The 22,647-nt window shown below is 40.9% G+C and overlaps 1 protein-coding gene across 1 annotated transcript in view; it reads right to left on the bottom strand.

The window, feature by feature from the left end:
- Nucleotides 1-281: 281 nt before the first annotated feature.
- LOC127237766 (metabotropic glutamate receptor 1-like) overlaps nucleotides 282-22,647 on the bottom strand; it is a 66,750-nt gene continuing 44,384 nt past the window's right edge. Inside the window, 5 exon segments of the mRNA XM_051206150.1 lie at nucleotides 282-948; nucleotides 950-1,214; nucleotides 12,026-12,044; nucleotides 12,046-12,153; nucleotides 20,072-20,240. Coding sequence (XP_051062107.1) covers nucleotides 282-948; nucleotides 950-1,214; nucleotides 12,026-12,044; nucleotides 12,046-12,153; nucleotides 20,072-20,240 — 1,228 coding nt within the window.

Raw genomic sequence — 22,647 nt, forward strand, 5'->3', positions numbered from 1 at the left:
AGAGAAGGAGGCAGGGAGAAAGAGAGGAGGAGGGAGAGAGGAGGGGAGGAAGGAAGAGAGAGAGAGAGAGAGGGAGAGAGAGGGGGGGGGGGGGAGGGGGAGGGGGGAGGGAGAGGGAGAGGGAGAGGGAGAGGGAGAGGGAGAGGGAGAGGGAGAGGGAGAGGGAGAGGGAGAGGGAGAGGGAGAGGGAGAGGGAGAGGGAGAGGGAGAGGGAGAGGGAGAGGGAGAGGGAGAGGGAGAGGGAGAGGGAGAGGGAGAGGGAGAGAGAGAGTTCTGACAACTCACTTGGCATTTCCTGCCCCCGGCTTCTTTCTCCGGAAAATGTTGAGGAAGGTGTTGGAGCGGCAGGGCAGCTTGCCATCACCAACGTGCATGCGGACTACATCGGAGGTGGTGAAGGCACTGCGGACATTCCTCTCGGGCTTGGCAATAATGATGTACATCTTGGGAGTGAACATGCACCCCAGGGCCACCGTCACACTGAGGCTCACTGCGAAGCAGGTAGTGATGATCTTGTAGTTGCTCCCAAAGTAAATGGGCACGAAAGCCAGCCAGATGATGCAGGTAGTGTACATGGTGAAGGCGATGTATTTAGCCTCATTGAAGTTGGCCGGCACATTGCGGGTCTTGAAGGCATAGTAGGTACAGCTCATGATGAGAAGTCCGTTGTAGCCCACAGGGGCCACTACACCCAAGTTGCTGGTATTGCAGATAAGGTAGACTTCCTTGATACTCGGGTAGGACAAAATGGGCATGGGAGGCTCCATGATAATCAAGGTCACCACCAGTGTCAGCTGGACACTAATCAGAATGGAGGCGATGATCACCTGGGCCCAAGCGCTCATGAACCTAGGCTTCCGGGTACAGATCTTCTTTTTGCTGCCGGCCAGGATGCGTGCAATACGGTTGGTTTTGGTGACTAAAGCAGAGTAGCACATGGCAGACGAGGCCGACCAGGAGGCGCTGGAGGTAGCAGGATGTGGTGGTGGGTTTGGCGATAAGGGTGAAAGGGCACACGTAGCCCAGGAAGATGCCAGCCAGAATGATATAGCAGAGCTCTCTGCTGGAGGATTTGACCACAGGTGTGTCCCGGTACAGCACAAAGATGAGGGTGACAAACAGAGTCACGAGGATGCCCAGGCAAGAGAAGGCGATGGCTATGATAGATTCTATGTCACTCCACTCTGGGTAACGGACAGGAATGGGCTCACAGCCTGCAAGGAGAAAAAATGATTTTAATCTGAGTCTTGGATTTCTGTTGAGCAATTACACTGGTGCTTTCCAGTTACTGGAGACATAGCTATAACCACATCCTTCATGGGTTTTGTGGGTACAAAATGCATCCATGTTACTCAGAGATACCTCCGTTGCCTTCCCAATAACCATGTCTCCAAACGTAATCTCATTACAGCCTGCTGTGACTTACTTAAACAGTATCTTTCCCTTTCAGCTCCAGCATCGTAGCGGTTGTCACTGCCTTGGTTAAATTTAATTCTGCACTTGTTAAAAAAGAAAGGAAGGAAAAATAACATGGGGATCACCTAAAGGGAATATACTGATAAGAAAAAAAAAAAATAAAATTATTTTTTATTGTATGCCGCCCTTGCCCATAAGCAATGAGTGAAAGCTCTCTCCCCTCAATCTCTGTGGGTATTGCATGTCTAAGGAATTGCTCAAGAGACGACTTCTTCTCAAGAATCTGTTTGGTTTAGACCAGTATTTTCCCACACTGTGATTTTGGAATTATTTTAATGAATCTAGAGAGAGATTCTCTGTTTTATAACCCTAGAGAACGAGCCCCACAAAACAGATCAGGAGAACCATTTTTACCTCTCTTTAGTCCTTCAGCACCAACCCACCTCAGTGAACATGTTTTTGCCCACCAACTATTGAGTGTTAGCCATCACTTCTGATGATCAACCAGCTGGGAAGTTCTCACATCAACACAGGAGTGTCAATCAATCAACCAACTCTCACATGACTGATATTGGGGTTCAAACTTCAAGCTGGTGATCAGCAAAGCAAAGCAGAGGGCCACTAGCTCTTATAATACCTCAGGCTGAATGGGCTGCTGCTGCTGCCTCTCCTCAGTGTGGCTGGAGAATGAATGCCTGATACTGACTCTTGCTCCTGTTTTACATTCTTCTCATGAGTTCTGGGATTAAATGTGTGACCTATAATTCTCTTTACACTGATACAATCTTGTGCAGATCTGGGTGACCTTGGACTCACAGAGATCCTTCTACCTCTTAAACCTGAGTCCTAGGGTTAAGGTATGTACCACCACCTCCTAGCTTCTGGCTGTTGGGATTAAAGATTTGTGCCTGGCTTCTACTGCTTGTGGCTGACTTTGCTTTCTGAATCCTCAGGCAAGCTTTAATAAATCATAAATAATATAACCCAACAAATGGCTGTCATAAAAGTTGATTTATAGTAAAGAAAGTATTATGAAAACTGTGAAGTATGTTAGATAGTTTTCGTAGATTATCATGTGATATGAAAAGGATATTCTGAAAAAGAATCTCACATAAAACAAAATCAGTTTTTTATAATAGGAAATCCATGGAAAAGATTAAGGTTTCAGTCACAGATACAAAAATGGGGAAGAATACATTGTTGAAAAAAATGCCAGGATTATTATGTAAGATTCATTGTGATAAGCCTGAGATAACATAAATGTCATCTACCATGGGCTCCCTTCTGAGTCCTAGATAAACTCCTCATGAAGAAATGGAATCATTTATTAGGAGAGACAAATTGGCCATAAGAATAAAATGCAATCCGATTTCCAAGATAGTAGAGATGTAGCCAGTTCATGGTTAATTTATGATTTATATTAATCTGAAAATTGTGAAAGGTGGACACTGAAATTTAAAAAAAAATCTTTTGAGAATTTCTAATGGATTGCATAACATGCAACTGCCCCTCTATCATTTAAAAATATGAATTATCTTAAATTATGTGGTTTTTAAGAGAAGATGGATATACTGATATATTATATTGCAGAATGTTACTCTAAATAGGCAAATATGTGTTTCATTTGTTTATGACTGGTCTAATAAAAGTCTGAACAACCAATAGCTAGACAGTAGAGGGCCCAAAAGAAAACCTGATATAGTAGTCCCTGTTAATATGATAAAATCCTTAAAATGGTAAAAATTATGATTAACTTTTTGTACTTCTTATCTGGAACATTCTGATTTATGAATCAGTGGTATAAGGAAACATTCATCCATCATAATGCTTACTCATAAATTTATACTTCATCATTCTCAACCCTCTGGGAAGTAAAACAGAACCTTAACATTACTGAATAATTAAATAATTAGCAAAGTTAAAAAAACCCAGCTATGGCAAGCTTAAAAACAAAATGCTCTTCTTGGTAAGCTCCTAAACCAAAATTCTCAGAGAAAACTACATTGCAAGATTATCAACAGTGGTATCACTGTTAGAAGGCAACTAACTGCTCTCTGAATTTGAGACATAATCCACTGTACATTACTCACATCTGATACTAAAACACAGTCAAAACCCATGGCTGGGGAAGGCAAAGTCTCTAGAGGGCATCCTGTTACTTTTGCAACCACCATCTGAATATTTATTCCTATACATATAGACAGGTACTAGTCTCAGCCTTGACAGTAGTGAATGAGGAGACTCGTGGCTGCTCCAGTTGCTGAGGATAAGTACAGTTGAAGACCCAGCCCTAAGCAAGACATTTATACCGCCCCCACTAAGTTTGGTGAATGTGGTAGTAAAGAGACTGGGAGGGATTCATGGGTCACAAGACACAGAGCAGAGCTGTGAAATGCCCTCCTTGAGCCATGATGGAGTGATTGCACAAGTGAACATTCACAGCAGTAGCTACCTGCCCTGGGCCTGCACAAGACTGATCGTTACAGCAGTTAGTCATGGGATGTGAGTATCATGGGGTCCTACCTTCTCTTCTGACATCTTGGTTAAGAATAGATGCTAGAAGTTTAAACTTGATATCCACTGTGAACCCAACCAGGCTCCAATGAATAGTTCCAAACCCATAACCACACACACAGCTCTGGATAAACAAAGCAAGCAAACAATCAAAAGAGAATGGAGAAGGGGATTTGTAGGAGGTTGAATGGGGCCAGGAAAGAGGTAAGAGAGGATGAGAGTCACTAGACTGCATTATATATATGTACAAAACTGTCAATGAACAACTTCAACACAATTTCTAAAGGTTATTGTATGTGTCATATTCGTAGACTCCCCTTGTTCATACATGCTTTTCTTTACTGATTTGAAGTTATGCAAATATGACTCCATCTTTGTTGTTTCTCTTACCCATAACAGGAATCTGTTATTAAGGCTTTTCTAGCCAGTCGGCATCTCTAACTCAATAACTTAACCATAGCCAGCAATTCTATTAGTTCAGATCATTTGAGAAACGGTATGCAGACAAGTCACGCTCACTTTTCTGATACATTTCACACAGGCAAGCAAGGATTGCCTGAGTTCACATATTTGAAAAAAAAATCAGAAGCTCACTAGACACATTCATGTAACATCTTCATTTAAAAGCAAAATGCATACTGCAGCAAAAGACAGACAGCTTGTCAGCACCACCAAATCAAGAGAGATCCAGGTGCAGACTCTCATTCATCCACAGATACATTCCATCCAGAGTGTGCACTGCCGAGATCTGTCTGATGAATGCCAGCTTTGATAAAGCTAGAGGCAGAAAAATCAGCCAGCCTGTTCTGATGGGTTTCATTGGCTGTCGTCACCAGGAAAATTTCAAAGTTTGCATCTTACAAATCTCACAGCCTATAACACTGTCAAAAGTCAAAGACCAAGTGAGCGTCTCCACAAGACACCAGATTAAGCTGCACAGCATCCTGAATAGTTTGCCACCTACAGTTAAAGGACAATGTCTTGGCAAATGTCCATAGCCAATCATTCAGAGAACCACAGGCGTTATACAAGTTAGCCTTCCAGCAGGCAACAGATTACTCAGCAAGCACAGGCAAGTGGCAATAACTCTAACCCAAGCACCAGAGGCCATTTCTCATCTGTGAACCAGATATTTCATAGTTTATAATATCCAAATGCATTAGGAGGCTAAAATGGAATATCTTATTTCTTTCTAAGTAGGTCAAGTCACACTTAACGTGGATCAAGAAACAGAGGTGATAATTATTTTACCCTAATTGTCATAGGAGAATTCATGACATTTATAACACTATTTTTCCATGGTAACATTCCAAAATGCTCTCCTCAATGTATTTCCATAATATCAGTTACCTACAAGGTGAATATCTGCTCATAATTCAATGTGCAGCTCAAATGTGCAGTTCGTTCATTGCAGGCTTTTTTCTTTCAAGGAACAAATATTGCCTCTTGCCTTTTGTTCATATGGCACTGTGTACAGGGTCATGCTGTGGGATTTAGTTCACTGTTTACATATCTAGTCTCATGTGATGCTTCTTGTATGATTGCCTCAGTTTCTTCCAAAAACTCTGGGCATAAAGTGATTGGTAAGTTTCATTGGAGAATTAGATAGATAGATGATAGACAGACAGACAGACAGACAGACAATAGTGTAGAAGTCACAGTGATGGGCAAAATGGGGAAAATAACTAAAGCTAGTTATTTTTTCTGCTTTTTAACAACAGATTTATTATAGGCTGCCTTTTTGATATTCTAGAACAAATAAACATTAGTTCATCACTTTTAATTGGTCCGTGAAACATTAAATCACTGTCCAGTCCTATATCGTCATGGGAAAGAAACATGTTTATGAATCATAAGAATTGAAGCATGAAATTTATGTGCAGAATTAAAATGTACATACCCCAGGTGAAAATACGAAAAGCCCAATAGCTTCCAAATTCACTTCATCTGAGAATTCACCCAGTGTATTCTCTGACCCAGAAAAAGAAAACATGCTAATGAAAATTAAAATCACATATAGGTATTTGTTTTCATTAATGAAACTTTCTGCCATCTATGGAGACAATAACTATCTCTGAGGGTGATTCCAGTACAGTTTTACAAACCTTGTCTTCAGCAACAACAATCATTTTTCAGGGAAAAATAGCTTTTCATTTTAACAGAAATTTTATACTAAAAAAAAAAAAAAAAACCACCCATCAAAACAAAACACCCACTAAAAGGCACTGCCCTTACACCTCTAAATTTTTCTTTGGAGTTTTGGTATTCTCTACCAGTGGGGTGTTTTTTTTTTCTTTGCACAACTACTGCTACCATGGCAACACCAAAAAACACATTGCCATGCTCTGTGCCCTTGCTCTGTGCTTGACATGGCACCAAGTAAGTGGCAAATAGGATCTAATTTTCTGCTCATACACGAAACAATTGGTGTCATTTACATATAAGTATGAATAAGTATTAGAGATGTATGTTCTGAAGATACTGGGGGTAATATTTGCAAAATAGACTGTATATATAGTAATGGAAAAGTAGCTGGCTGGTGGGAAGAGACGCAGCATGAGCTGCTACATGCCTCAACCCATTTGAATGCTAAGGTAGGCTTTGTGTGCACCATAGGTTGCACTTAACACAGCCAATCTTTAGAAAAGCAATTGTACTGGCATTTATCTAATTTATGGTCATGGAGATTTCTTTCCTCCTTCCTCAAGATGAAATCCTGATGAAATCCTAATTAATGGGAAGAATCATTCGACAACAAGTAGATAATACTCTCACAGTAGGAGAATCCAAGGAATTGAGTTTGACTAGGTTCCATTGTGAGAGCAGGGCTACAGTAGGGTTTCTGCAAGGGAAATGCCATGTGATATGTTCCCAAAGAACCATCAGGAAGTATTACAATATACTAGATCTTTCTTTTTTAATGATGTTTTAAATTTCACTGTGTGTGTATGTGTCTGTCATACTATATGTGTGTGCATGTGTGTGTGTGTGTATGTGTCTGTCATACTATATGTGTGTGCATGTGTGTGTGTCTGTCATACTATATGTGTGTGCATGTGTGTGTGTGTATGTGTCTGTCATACTATATGTGTGTGCATGTATGTGAGTGTTGTGTGTGCGTGTGTGTGTGTGTGTATGTCTGTCATACTATATGTGTGTGCATGTGTGTGTGTGTGTCTGTCATACTATATGTGTGTGCATGTGTGTGTGTGTGTGTGTGCATGTGTGTGTGTACATGTGAAGGCTGGAAGACACCTTGCAGACATCTTTCCTTTCAGTGGGTCCCAGGGATTGAACTCAGGTCAGCAGGTTTGGCAGCAGTCACCTTAACCTATTGAGGCACCTTGGCAGTCCTTTAAAATGCATTTTAAGGTTTAAATAAAAGTTCTTTTTCATGTGAAAATAGAACAGTAGGGAAGGCTTGGGTACTCTTAAAAGAATGCAAAGAAGAAAAACCATCCTGAACCTCTGACTTCTTAGAACAACCTAAGAAAGCCCTGATTCCCTTCCTGGTCAGCCAGATCTCATTTAAATAGCTCAAAGGGGAGAATGGGTGCTAGGTCAACTCCAGCTCTCAAACAGCATGGCTGTTTAAGGGATGGACTTGTGAAGAGAGGAGGCAGAGCAGGAAGCTCCCCTGCAGTGGAGGAAGAGAAAACTGGAGACCTTCTCAGTGACATGGCAGGCCTGAGTCCAAAGGAGACTACTGGAAAATCACTTGGAAGCCACCCAGGGCATGCAACTAAGAGGTAGGTGACAAGGCTGTTGGGCCCAGTGAGGAGATATGTATGTATGTATGTATGTATTATGTGTGTATGTATGTATACATGTATGTATGTATGTATATGAGGTAGCCATTCTATCGACAACTGCATTGATCTAATTCTTTAAATGGAACAGACACAGTATAACACAGCTATTACGTCCAAGGCACCAGGCTATGAGCATGAGAGTAGTGTTGCTCAATGGGTAGGATTGGAAGTAGTGTTTAAGACACTGATGCAATTTAATTAATTACCTCTATCTGACAAGCAATAACATTGGGATTCAGAGTTGCCAAGTGATTAGCCTAAGCTTCGACCTAACTTGGTGATGTAGACTCAAGATTTGCTTGTATGTTCTCGAAATCAGGGGGGTAGTATGAAACTGGTCCCTCACCCTTTGGGCTTTCTCTTCCCCTTACTGACTGCCTCCAAAGATGTACATAAGCTTCTTAAACTGATATCATGTGCTCTGTCCGTTTCTGCTTTTGCTGTCAGTGCTTTGGGGAAAATGATCCCGAAGCTCTTAGCCTGCACCAACCAGCTTGTTAAAATATCTCTTCACGGGTGCTTTCTTCTGAAAGTTTCGTTGTGTTAGATCTCACGTTTAGGACTTTGATAGACTTTGGATCCTTTCTACTCAAAATGAATGATAGAATCAAGTTTCAACTCTTTCAGCACCAGTTAGTAAAAGGTCATCCTTTCTCTAATGTGTATTCTTTACATTTTGTTTTCCTTTCTGTAAGCCACCTAGAAAAGAGGCTCAATGCACTCTTGACCCAAAAGCCCTAAAAAAAAAAAAAAAGTCATTCAAAGCAAATATTCACGTTCACCTTAAGGACATCCATGGAACTAGGCCATCAAGGGTATTCTTATCTCAAAAGAAATATTTGAAGGGTGTCACCTTGAAGAAGCAATGTGTGCTCCTCCATCTGTGTAATATGGAGTTGGTAGGTATGCCCAGGCCAAAGAGCAGGAATGGATGCAGGATCACTGGCTCCCAAATTATACTGAATTCTGGCTTCACATGCTTAAGGATGGTTGGAGTAATACCAAGCTGGAGTTTGGGTGTGGTTCTCTGCCATTGAGCAATACCCAGGTGAAGAAAGCCCCAGGATGTTCTGCTGAGCATAAGGAACACATGGTGGATTAACCCATCCACAAGCTCTCTCCCACCACATGGAAATGACTCTCCCTGACCAGGAACACATTGTTCCTAAGCCAGAAACAGAGGCTGCAAAGAAGAAAAAGATAACTGGGAAGACGCCAGAGAAACAAAAACTTAAAACTTAAGGCGTCAGTGTAACATGAAAAATAAAAGTCCCGGAGACTGATATTAGGGTTCAAACTTCAAGCTGAAGATTAGAAAAGCAAAGCAGCCGGCGCTAGCTTTCAATCTACCTCAGACTGAAGAGGAACCTTGGCTCCACCAAACCTCAGACTGTAACCTCTCCTCCATGTGGCTGGAAAATTCTGGGACTCCAATGTCTTCCTATCCTCAATGTGGCTGGAGAATAAATCCCAGATACTGACCACTGAAGATCCTGCTTCTCCTATCTTTTATGCCCCTGTAGTGCTAGTATTAAAAGGCATGTGATCGCAGGTGTTGGGATCATCTTGGTGTGAGCTGTTTCTCTTTAGGACTGGATCAATCTTGTGTAGATCTGAGTGGCCTTGGACTCCCAGAGATCGGTCTACCTCATAATCCTGAGTCCTAGTTTCTTGCCGCTGGGAGTAGAGGTGTGTATCACCATCGCCTCTCTCTATAGCTTGAGGCTGGCTTTGCTTTCTGAATCCTCAGGCAAGCTTCAATAAATCATAAATAATATATCACTGCATGCTAGAATAAATATAACATAAGTACAAATAAAAGTTATAAAACTATTCTTTTATAATTCCCTGTACCTTTGATCAAAGTGTCCTTAAATTTGTTCTTATTTTCTTTGTCTATTCTCCTCCCTGGGCCACTTCTTTTGATGTAGTATTGTGTGTGTGACGTACTACACTTAATTAAGCTTGCCTGCACGAGCATGGGCATTTATTGTGTCCCATAATAGTAGGTCCCACTCCAGAACTAGAGAGAGTACGAAGGTGGTTACGTAACTAGAGAATAATTAAGAAAAAAGAAGAGTGTGTTTAATGTAGTCAGCACCCTCAAAAATATCACATTCCAGCCAGTTGGTGGTGGCACACACCTTTAAATCCCAGCACTCAGGAAGCAAAGGTAGGAGGATCTCCGAGTTCAAGGCCAGCCTGTTCTACAGGGTGAGTTCCAGTACAGCCAGGATTGTTACACAGAGAAACCATGTCTCAAAAAGGAAACAAAGAAACAAACAAAAATGTACCACATTCCAATCTAACAGACGTGCCACACTCCCATCTAATTTTCTTTCTTTGAAAGGGGTCTTTATATCGGATGATTTCTGATACTCATTTAGACCTGACTCTAACAGGGCTAACATTTTGCAAGGTTGTGCCATTTTAGTATAATTTTAGCTATGCGACCTAGTTCTACTTGTCTAACCATTTTTAAGACTATATTTGGAGAAAACCATGTGTTTTACTTTCATAGTTTTCTTTAGATTGAGGCAAAACGCAATCAACCTTCAGCAGCCTTGTCACCTTTCCTGAAGACTTCCAAAGGCATCCAGGGAGTCTTGGGATCAGGAGCTCCGGGACCTTGTACACACAGCTTCATGCCTCTGGGTTTCTCCTACTTCCTCTAAGATGAAGGCTTAGTGCAGCAAGTCTATGTTTATCCACGGGCCAAGGTTCCTATGACCCTAGACTTAAAATTTACGTGAAATATTTCTGAAATGGTTCTCTCCTGTGAGATCATGCCATGGGTTATAAAACACAAGATTTGTGTATATGAACACTGCTTTTTAGGAATATATATATATGTATATATATATATATATATATATCATATATACTGACATATAACATACATGTATGTGTGTATATACACATGATCAGTACACCCTAGCTCTATTCATTTTACTCCCAAATAGTTTTCTGCATCCAATTGCTACCCCTTCTTTTCCTCTGAAGCTGCTCTAGTCCATACCCTTTGAACTGCCTCATTGAGACCAAAGTGGCTGCTCCCTCATGGCTGTTTCCAGGCTTGTCTGCATTCCACAGTGCCATCAGATCCATCTATCTACAAAGGGGGTATCATGAGGCCATTCTCTACCTCAAAACTCTCCCCATGGTTCTCCTGCGCTGAAAGCTGAAGTCTAAGCACAGACTAGGGCTGGGAGAAAGGTCAGCAATCACCATAAGTACCCTGCCATCAGTAATCCTACCCAGTCTCACTTCTTAACACTTGTGGTGTCCATCAACCCAACCCAGGGCTTGTTCCCTAATTTGCCCCAAGTCTGTTACGAACTTTCGACTCTCCCATGGCATGCTTTTCCTCTCCTTGTTTGCCTAAGAACCTTCCCATACTGTATGTGCATCTTTTTACATTAATTGTACTTTCCTTTTCTTCCCTAACAGATTTTAACAAAATAAAAGCTAAAATTATAGCTGGGCCTGGTGGCTCATACCTGTAATCTCAGCATTTAGCCAAGAGAACAATGACAAGATGGACACACATAAAATATACTCTCACGTGCCCATAACCACACACACACACACACACACACACACACACACACACACACACACACACACAGAGGCATACAAATGCCAAAAAACAAAAGGCTAGGTTTGTGGTTTATTTACCATTATATCTTTACGGATTATATTAGTAATTGACATACACACACACACAGAGGAGAGAGAGAGAGAGAGAGAGAGAGAGAGAGAGAGAGAGGGCATACAAATGCCAAAAAAAATGAAAGGCTAGGTTTGTGGTTTATTTACCTTTATATCTTTAGGGATTATATTAGTAACTTACACACGCACAACAGATGTTCAAGAAATGGTAGCAAATACAAATTTGATTGGCTTGAAATGCCTTCCAGTAAAATTTTGAAAAGAAAGCATCTCTGTAGCAGACTCTCCTACCACGTGTCAGCTCACTTGTATTCAGATGGGAAATGCATTTTGTTTTCAATGTAGGCCATGAAAACTTCAAGGGACTTGTACGTGCTACGGGGCTCAAAGTGTGGACCCAAAGGCAGTGACAAAGAGATGGCGCCAATTGCTGAGAGGTATCAGGAGGTGTGGTGACACACACCTTCAATCCCAGCACTGGGGAGGCAGAGGCAGATGGAGCTCTGAGGAAGGACGGAAGGACGGAAGGAAGGAAGGAAGGAAGGAAGGAAGGAAGGAAGGAAGGAAGGAAGGAAGGAAGGGCAATAATCAAGCAGGCAGGCTGCTCCTACCGGTCAGCTCTGCGTTGGGCCCACCACCCCAGGTCGCAGGCTCTGCAGGTGAACTCATCTTGCACAAACTCATTCTCTTTGCACGCGGTACAGATCCAGCAGCAGCTCACTTCTCCTTTCCGGATGACCTGCAAGACAGGAAGGTGTGCACGGTTCCATAGGCTATCCTCCTGATCCAGCCTTCCAGCTATGGAAATGCTAAGATGGCAGGTGTGAGCCAACACTGGGCCCAGCTATGATCTTAGCTTTTATTTTCTTCAAATCTGTTAGGGAAGAAGTGGGAGGAAAATATAGCATAGCAATTAGTATGAAAAGATGCTTATGCTGGACATGACGGTTCGTAGAAAGATGCTTGGAAGTCAGCACCCCAGACACGCTCCTGTTTCAGGTGGGGACTTGTCTTTACAACAACCTTGACAAATCTACTGGCTAAAGGAAAGCAAGGAAAGTTTGCAAACCTCATGATCTTAGAGATTGTGAGTGGACATCAACTCATTCCATTCTGGGTCTGGAAGTGTTTTGGTATCACTTTTAAACAATGAATCAATTACATTACTTTTTAGCATTTTTTAAGAAATAAAAATTTAAAACAGGCATATGGTGGTGCATGCCTTTCATCCCAGCACTCAGGAGGCAGAGGAAGGGTGATCCCTGTGAGTTTGAGGCCAGCCTGGTCTATAGCCAGAGTTCCAGGACAGTAAAAAGTACATAGTAAAACCCTGTAACAACATGAAACAAAAATACATCATTATCCTTATTTATTTTAACACTTGCTAGTTACCTTTAAAAGTAAAAACTGATGAAATATTTTCCCCTGAAGAAACTTTTCCATCGATGCTGTGGGAAGGTGGAGATAGAGCAGAAATTGGACACATACTTTTCATTTTGAATATTTTAGATCGTCTTCTCCCTATGTGGATGAGTGGCTGGACCTAGAGCTAGGCTTCTTTGGCCAAGACCTCAGAAACAGTATCATGTGATATTCGTCCTGATAACGTGTTGGGTTTTCCACATTTCTCACAGTGTCTAAGAAGTTTAAACCAGATGCTGGTCATGATGCTGGTGAAGGAACCAGGCACTGAGTTCTTTCTCTCCATCTTTCATTAGTTTTCGACCTTGTCTAGCAGGCAGTTTGCTAAGCCAAGTCTTCACCACTTTGGACCCTGCCTTTGATGGGGAATATCCAACCCTTTGACACTGTGATGTTGTTTTTCATCTACAAATGTGTCGGGCCACATTCACAGCTATCTTAAAATACATGTGGCCCAGGGGCTGCAGGTTGGACATACTTGCTATAGAGTAAGCCTCATTAATAAATTCTGATTATTCTAGTTCCTGTTCAATCGTATTCAACAAGACATCTCCATTCTGGCTATCAGAAATTGAGACAGTTGTTGGCTCTGTGTCACCTCTGAGAATTCACTTCCATGGGCTTTGCCCTTTGCCTGGATTCTTCAGATTCTACTCCACTTATATGCAGAATGATGCTCAAATACTCAAGGGGATGTCTGTGCTTATTCCGGGACTATTTGTTTGTTTCCTGCAGAAATCCGTCGTCTTGTTACTCTGTACTGCAAATTGCAGTTCTCCTGGCCTTCCCCAAATCTGATTCTGTCTTCTTGAATTAGCAAGATGACCAAACTCTGTGTTCTGTGTAGTTGAACAATCGGGAGATTGCCTTCAGGCCGGAAGCCTGCATGGTTTTAGGGTTTTCTTTGCACATTTTTTTTTTTTTTTTTTTTTTTTTTTTTTTGCTTCCCTGGCATCAAGGTCACGAGCTGTCTTCCAATGTCGGAACACAGTGTTTTCAAATACTCCATCAAGCTTTCTCATTGTTTATGGCAGAAGGCACAGACTGCACCCTGGTATTCCCTCTCAGAAAGTAGCAGAAGTCCATCACTCGCACATTAAAAATAACAAACATTTCCATATGTAAAGTCAGAATTAAGCTGTAAATATTGCCATAATTTGAAGTGATAGACACCCCAGCCTTCATAAATCTGAAATTATTTTCAGGAAGAGTTGAAATTTATACCCTGACTTTAGAATTGCAGGGAAAGATCAAATGACATAATATTTTCAAACAATCATTGCTTTCTAAATGGTAAGGCATATTTTTATTGCTTTCTTATTTAATTAAGATGAGTTGCATATTAAAAATCAATATAAAATACTATGTATCAGTTCAACCAGCTTTAATCTTTCATCTCCCAGTAAAACTAATATTACTATTTAGGTAAATTCAAAAGATAATACTAAATACATTTACCAACCCTTACTTTCTGAATTCTTTTAATACCTCTCATGTTTTCTGTTCTTCAAACAAAGCTTTGGGATCAAAATGGCAAGAGCTAATCTACTAGTTGATTTTAACAGGAATGCTGATATAATATTAGTGACACAAAATTCTGTGGGTATGTTACAATGCTTCCGTCATTATAAAATGAATGGGATGATCATGCTTTTCAAAGTCCTATCCAGCAGAGCTCACATAATGCAATGTTTATATTCTATCATGTTGCCTGAAGTTGTTTTTCCTCTCAGGGGACATTGAGTGTGCTACGAACAGGTGTGATGGAGATTAGTATAGGAATATTACAGCATTCCCACACCTCTGTCTTCAGGTTCCTGTTAAATAACACAGACTTGGTATAAAGTCTATTTCTCATTGTTGTTTCTATATAAAGCAGCAGGAACAATTCACATCAAAGAGTAGAGATACACATATACAGGCAAAGAGTCACATAGTCTATAGCTTCTCTGTCTTGTCATGTTTTTCTCAAGTAACATCTTTTAGAGAATAATTCTGAAATTGGACTGAATAGGCAAAGGTAATACCTAGAACTACTTAACAACAATAAAAAATAAGCTGGAAAATGTGCAGACATATAGCATGGAAACGGCAGAGCATAAGAAAGTGTTAGTAAGGGTCAGTTATTGCAAGGATGATCAGAGAATACTCACATCACTTGGAATCCTAAACCCCTACTGTGCTACAGTCTTGCAAACACTCAGCAATTGTCTAATACTATTTTGTGTCTAAAGAAGATAGGGTAAATATAAAGAATTGAAATTATCAATGCAATTTAAAAGATATCATTAGAAATACCAAGTTTTCTCCAAAGGGAACTTCTCCATGATAACTCCTCCCCCATCCACCCTAACACCCCAATGGCAGTGCATCCTCAAATGCTCAGGGCACATATCTAGGAATACCCTGATCCAATTAGGAACAAGTAGAAATGGTTGCTTAACATACTCTTTAAGAGACCTTGTATCTATCAGAACATCTGATATCACACTGAAAATTATAATGTCCCCTGTACTTTGATGCTCAACAGATCTGCTCTTACCCATTTTTCTGCAGCCATAAAAACAAACAATCAATAAAACAATAATACTAATTCCAGAGAGATATAAGAGGCTAATCTTGCATGAGGGGATGTTTATCAGTTCAAATTAAGCAGTCTTTTGAGATCCATATTTCTATATTCTTTTAAAACTTAACCTCTCTCTATCTCTCTATCTCTGTATAAAATACAGTAAACACATTGGCCAAAATCATGAGTAGAAAAAATTATTTCAGTTTTGAAGCCTGTATGTGTGGCCTGAATTTGATCTAAAAAAGAAACAACAACCAAAAACAAATTAAAAAAAAAAAACCAGCATTGCTTTACTGCACAACAATAGGCCATGTATAAAGAGGAAATGTTTGCCATATGTGCCATTTTCTCCAGGATATGCGAGGATGAAAGGAACCTCTCCTCTCTCTTGCCCCAGCCTCCAACCCAGTCTCAGAGTCTTGGGAACACCATCTATAAGTCAACTTAAATGGAAACTGTGTAAGTGGAGGTGTTGAGGGGGGAGGAGAGAGAGCATGCGGGAGATCTATAAAGCAATCTCTACAGATTCGTTCATTCTCTGGTACTTTCTTTGTCTCTACTAAACTTCCCCTCCCCCTGAGCTTTTCTCCCTAATTCTACATACTCTTCCTTTTGTATTTTTAAAGTGGATCAGTATTTTTGTTTTTATTGTGAACTGTTGAAAACCCAGTGCTTGGAAATTGAAATCCGCACTTACAGGAAACATGCCAGTTCACATAACGACAGAGTTGAACGACATGTGGCCGTGGGATGATAAGAGCTTTGGGTTGGCTGTCAGCCCAGCTTTGTAACTAACATTCTAGATGCAAGAATGAAGAAGCATGAGACTGAAGCCCTCTGGGTCTTAGATCCATCACCTAGAAAGGGAGGGCCAGTAATACCTTCTGTGTAAGAGCCACTGCGAGGAGTTAACTGCTAAGGAATTCACCGTACTTTGACAAGGACTTACAGGGTGACTCTAAGTCCCTGGCTTCCTTCCTCCTTCTTTCTTCTAATCGTCAACTTCCTACCCAGTTTTGCTCCTCTACGTCTTATGTCCTCTCATCCTTTGCTCCCACTTGTCTGGGTTAGAATCACCCAATGACTTGCCACTGAAGGCTTGCAAATAGTCCAGTTCTTATGGTGCAAGGGTACCTGTGAGATGTTGCCTACTCTCTTCTAGGTCCATTTGACAATGAAGAAGGACTAAGGGCAAGAACACAGAACACAGGGGATCTTCACCCTCCCCACCCCACTGTACATGAAAGCATCTTAGAACAAGGCTCTGAACTTTTCATTGTCCTTCTATTCCAGGAGTGCGAACTGGGCCCCACTGTTTCTCACCCTTGGGTTGCCACAGTGACCTCTGTTACTTTTTTTTTTTATAACCAGTTTCCTATATTCAATGCCCTTTATTAAACTGTGTGGCACAGAGTCTTTTGACCAGGCTAGATTTGTAAGAAAAAAAACAACAAAATGTATTTTGTTTACATTGTCTAGAATTGGCTCTCTCGATAAAGTATTAGCACCAAATATATTGTTTTTATAAGTTACATATGTCTAAAAATAAGGAATAGAAATGGGTTCTTAATAGCCTCAGAATAAATTATTATCATAAACTTTAATTATTAGAATAAAGTTTTATGGATTCTCAAAAAAGGCATCAAATTATTACTTTATTGTGTTAAATGTATTAACTTTATGTTATTTGATGTTTAAAAGGTTTTTAGTTTGTTTGTTTGTTTGTGAAGACTCCACTTTCCAGTTAATACAAATTCATGTCCTATGATCCTTTTCAGGCTGACTCTCCTCACAGTGGCTATTGAGATCTTGCTTGCTATCCTAAACCTGGTAGGTGGTAAATTAGCGGTGTTAGACTATAAGTGCTATTATCTGGTAACAGGATTCAGATTTCATTTGTTTTTCTACCTCCCAAGGTATTTATGGGAAACAAACAAACATCTCTCCAATCCAGGTGCTGCTGAAAACAGACATGGTTTTCTCTTGCAGAGTACAGAATATTTCTAAAATTGGCCCCCAAGAGATTTGCATTTATGGTGAGTACTTTGCAATGGCTCAACAATGATTACCACGTTCTCATGTGAGAACGTCATAAGGGTGTAATGCAGACATACTGCTAGAAACACTTCAGCATTTCGGCAGACAGATACATGCAGGCAGCCTTGCCTCTCTTCTGGAATGTACAATGAGAACCTGTGTGAGCATGCTCTGTGAGCACCAGTCATGGCCTGCCAAGGACAGAATGACAGGAGAGGCTATGCAGGGATCTGGAATCTGGCAAATCCGTGGGGGGGGGGCGGAAATGTTTTTCCCGTCAGTTTTCTCCTCCACCCTATACCTGAAGAATAAGATCATTTCATTAGCTGTTCAGCAATGATCATCTGTAAAGTCAACTCAGTATCACTCCAATTGAAAAAGAGTCAGAACGATAGTGATTGGGAACTTCTCTGTTTACCCCACATATGACTTGAGTCATCCAATGTTTTGTTTTTTTCTCTACATACAAACAAACAAAAAGAGCTCAATACAACAAAACATCCATTGGTCTGATGCCTCATAGTAACAGTCAAGGGGAAGTCTGAAGCCTCGGATCTCACCACCAGCTAGCCTTAGGTGAAAGAGTTCCATCTAGAGAAGAAAGGGGATGTCTACTGAGAAGCAGACCTATTTGCTCACCTGTGGTGATTTGGCTGGAGTCACTCATACACAACTGAAATATCTCTGCATAGGCTGGAAACTAACATCATCTCCCTATTTCCTTTGCCTTATACTACCCAGGCCATGAACAGAATCCTTGGCGAATGAGGTCCACTGAATTAGTACATGTTCTTTTCCTAAAACAAAATACTGGGGGCTACAAGATTTTGAAACAAGACAGAATCATTTAGTTCGTAGTTTTGATGACTTAAAGCCCAGGATTGGACAACATTGTTTGGTTGCTTATCGGGGCTCCTTTGAGCTACAGCACAACAAAGAGGAGAACTGGTTGTATACAGAAGGGTCTAAGCACATGAGTGACCTGACTTCATAACACACTGCTGCCAAAATAACTTATTGAATGAGACAAAGGATATATATTAATCTGTTTGGGGACTGACACCCCCAATGACCTAATTAATTACTTTTCCATTGGGCCTACCTCTTAAAGGTCCTACCATCTCTCACGTGTCACACTGAATACTAAGTTGCAGCACACAAACCTTTGTGGCACACACAGACTATAATACCTACAAACTAAGGGCTTAGCCATGACCATGGTGGCCATAGTAAGAGATCATCAGCACACACCTATCTAGCTACCATGAGTATAATTAGCTTTAGTGCAACTTCTTCTGAGAAGGTACAAGATAGTTACACCTACAGCTTCATTATTTCCTCAAAGTGGCAAGAGTTACCATGAGTTTTTTCCTCCCTGACAAGCTTTCTTAGCTGCTTCATGGTCTTAGATGTTCTAAAACTTTCAGCTTTTCTAGTAGTTCATAAAAGGATTCTCAATCCTCTACAAAAAAAAAAAAAAAAAAAAAAAACTTAGGCTAGGTTCTGGTCCCAGGAAACTTAAGTATACTCAGTGTTCCTCAGCATCCTTTGGACCTTGCCTGTATGGCGTGGGAAGAGTCTCCTGGGAAGAGCACAGCATCATGATGACACAAGGGAGGGGTCCAGATCTTCACACAAGATCGACTCCAGCTACAGCTGTGGTGTACGACATTTACGTGGCTGCCTGTCTGCTTCTTGAGATGAATCATAGCAAATTAGAGCCAGGGAAGACCTATTAGTTTATCTGAGCTATTGTGAGCCTGCCAGCTCAACGCCCCTTCCCTATACTCTACTGCTTCCTGCAATGCCCAGTCAGAGTGTAAACAGCCTGGACCTGAAGCCATGCTTCCCAACCTTCTTCACTGACCTTTCTGCCCAGCATATCCAGCAAGAAACCTGGTATTTCATATTTATTTTCTCTAGTTTTCTGCATACAGTAATATCATGAGCTATTTCCTCTCTCTCAAAAGTCCCTGACTATAATTAAATATTGGACACTATCATTGTTCAAAAAAAATAATCCAGTTCAGGAGAACTCAGTAGGGAAAGGGCACTGCTAACCAAAGTGTCTGCTTTGTTTTGGTCTTCCTCTGGCCCATGATCGATTGTCATTTTAGTTCTATGTATGGCACTGGACAGCTTCTGCCTTCTTTAACCATAGCTGAAATGGTGCCACAGTGAAGTTCATTAACACATCCATCACAATCCATGCTGCGCATCAGGTCCCCAGAGCTCTCTTTCGTAATAGCTGCCACTATGACTAAGCACCATTACTGGCTTCCACACTTGTTCTTGTTTTGAATTTTAATGCTGTTATTTATCTCTTTGCTGCCTACATTGTATGTAAGTCCCAAGTTTGTCATTGCTATTAAAATAAAAACGTAACACTAATCCAATAGTTCATATAGTTCTAAGGCAAATGTCTAGAGATCTAAATATCTAATATAATCTAAATACCTATCTAAATGTCTAAAATCTTATATCCTAACGTAATAGTCACCAGTGTCTTAACCTTTCTCTCCCACACCCTTTTGGGTAGTCTTGCTTTTAACATATGTTCTTCCTACTACTGCACAGGCGGCCAACCTCCTTCCCAATAATGTCCAGGGATATAGCCGTGGCTTACCTTAATCTGACCCTTTAAGCAAGGCTCACTGCACACAGAGCGGACCATTCCACTTTTGTTCATCTGGATTTTGTAATCATCGATGTTCAGTACGCCTTCATGCCAGGTTCCCACGTGGACATAGTCATAGCGATTACCTTCAGTGTACTGCAGATTCATGATGTCATACCTACATAGAAAGTGCATACATGTCAGTCTTCCTGGGCATGTCTCCCTGATGGAGAAAACAAGGACACTTGTAAACAAGCAGGTTTCAGTAAAAGAAGAGAAATCTAAGTTAGGGTCATCGCACATCCCAGCACCGGTGACTGTCACGTTTATAGTTTATTCTGAATATTTCTTTTCAGAGAATATCTATATACCATCAATTTCTGCTAAAGAATATATTGCTCTTGAAGTTTTTCTCTATTTATACTCCAAAGGGTAATGATATATGTGTTTAATTGATCAACTCCTTAAACCCATGTGGTACACTTTGAACAAGTAACAATTCATGAGAACATTAATTTCCAAGTTAGATGAATTTTATTTCATATTCCCCTTTTATACTCAGTTACAATTTTCAGTTATAATTTTCATTACAATGAACTTTTAAGGGGGAAGTGGAGGTATTGCACGGCAAGGAACCTGAAAAGGGCATCTTTAGTTAGTAAAGAGGTTAAGGATTTGATGTATGTGTGTATTAAATGTTGCATTTGCTGCATTTGTGTGTGGTACACACACATGAATTATGAATGACACCCATGTGTACTTGTGGAGTCTGGAATATGACATTTGCCATCTTCTTTCGTTCTCTATCTTGCTGCCTAGTGGCAGGGTCTCTCATTGAACCAGAAGCTCATGATTTTAGCTATGTTGGTCGGCCAGTGAGCTTCTGAGGTCTTCCTGTTTCTAATACCCCGTGCTGGGACTACAATATGAGTAATTGTTCCTGGTGTTTTATATGTGTGCTAGGGATTTAACACACAGGTTTTCTTTCTTATCAAGCAAGCACTCTTACCCATAGAGCCATTTTGCCAGCCAATTTATTATTTTGTACATTGACATTCAAATGGATCTCTACCTGATTGAGACAAACATTTGTCAAACTGAACATATGGTGTCAGCTAAGCTATCTCAGCAGAAAACCTGAAAACTTCCTCTAGTGAGGGTGGCACTGTGTACCTACTTTTTTTTTTCCTGTTTTCTTTTTCCCTTCAAGAAATATTTACTGTAATCAAAGTGTCTTCTGGGAGCCAGAAAATATTTTTCCCCAGGGCTACTATGGCAGAATACGATGGATAGAACAGAGGACTTGTCATCGGGATCAGGCTAGAGCCTCATCTCACATTTTAACAGCAAGCAGTACTACTCAGAAACTGTCACTAATCTCTGCAGCTTTCTTAGGGCTCTTATATGGATTTGAGAACCTAAGACATGTCAGAAGCTACTTTATATTTCAGGAACGTGCATAGGTCCTATATCTCAATGTCTACATCTTCCCCAATTTATGTGCTAAGACCCTTACTCCAAAGCGATTGGGCAGTGACAGGCTCATGAGGAGGGAACCCTCAGGGTTGAGATTCTTGCCTCTGCAAAATCAGTTTGAGAAACCTCTCTTGCCTTTCTAGTCCATATGAAACCATTACAAGGGGCCATCCATGAGTCAGAAATCAGGCCCTTGTCAGACACCAAACCTGCTGGTGCCTTGATCTTAGGTGTCCAGAACCAGGCATCTACTATTCATAAACCACAGGGCAGATGGTACCTTATACAGCCCTAAAGGTAAGACTCAGTATGCATTTGGAGCATTGCTTAAGATCATTCATAGTTCTATTTCTAGGAACTTGTTAATATACTTAATATACTGGCTAACTCTATTACATTAAAAAAAACAAGAACAAAAACAAAACACACCCTTGGGAAGACATTGCTGTTGGCATAGCCATTCATTTCTGACAATTCTCTAGAGGTCTTCCTTTTTTCCCTACTAGAACACACAGTAGTTTACTTACGCTCTATGCAGAGGGACTGTTGTCTGCTGAGCTCTGCACTGTCCTTAACCTCCTGGACTAGAATATGAGTCATCGTGTCTCCCTCTCCTTATGCTTAACCAAAGGAACTAGATGGACATTAACCTCTTCCTGAGCAGTCTTCTATCCCGCCCTACCTCCTTGCCCCTACTTTTTTCATTCCAGAATTCTTTTGTCTTTGACCTAGTCAGGTTCAATCTCCTTTTCAGTACTCTGGACAGCTACTGACTATTAGCCTGTGTTGTCTCCCATTTGGCTATACCTGGCCCCACTTCCTTATCCAGACAGTAACTATCCACTTACTGGCATTGCTCTGCCAGTTCTTAATGTGCAAATGTGCCCTGTCCCCCACAGGGTAACTCAAGGCTTCTCCACATTCAGATTCTAACTAACAGTTTCTACAAATAGCAGCTTCTTGAAAGAAAAGCAACTTATGGAAAATAAAGAAACTTTCCCCTTGCCCAGTGGGGAAAACTTACAGAGTGTGTCTGGAGCTCATTATTTATCTTTTCTGCTCTGGCTTTTGATTAATACTTATGATTCCCCCTTGTTACTGAGGCTTAC

This window comes from Phodopus roborovskii, unplaced genomic scaffold (genome assembly GCF_943737965.1).
Source record: "Phodopus roborovskii unplaced genomic scaffold, PHOROB, whole genome shotgun sequence".
NCBI lineage: Eukaryota > Metazoa > Chordata > Mammalia > Rodentia > Cricetidae > Phodopus > Phodopus roborovskii.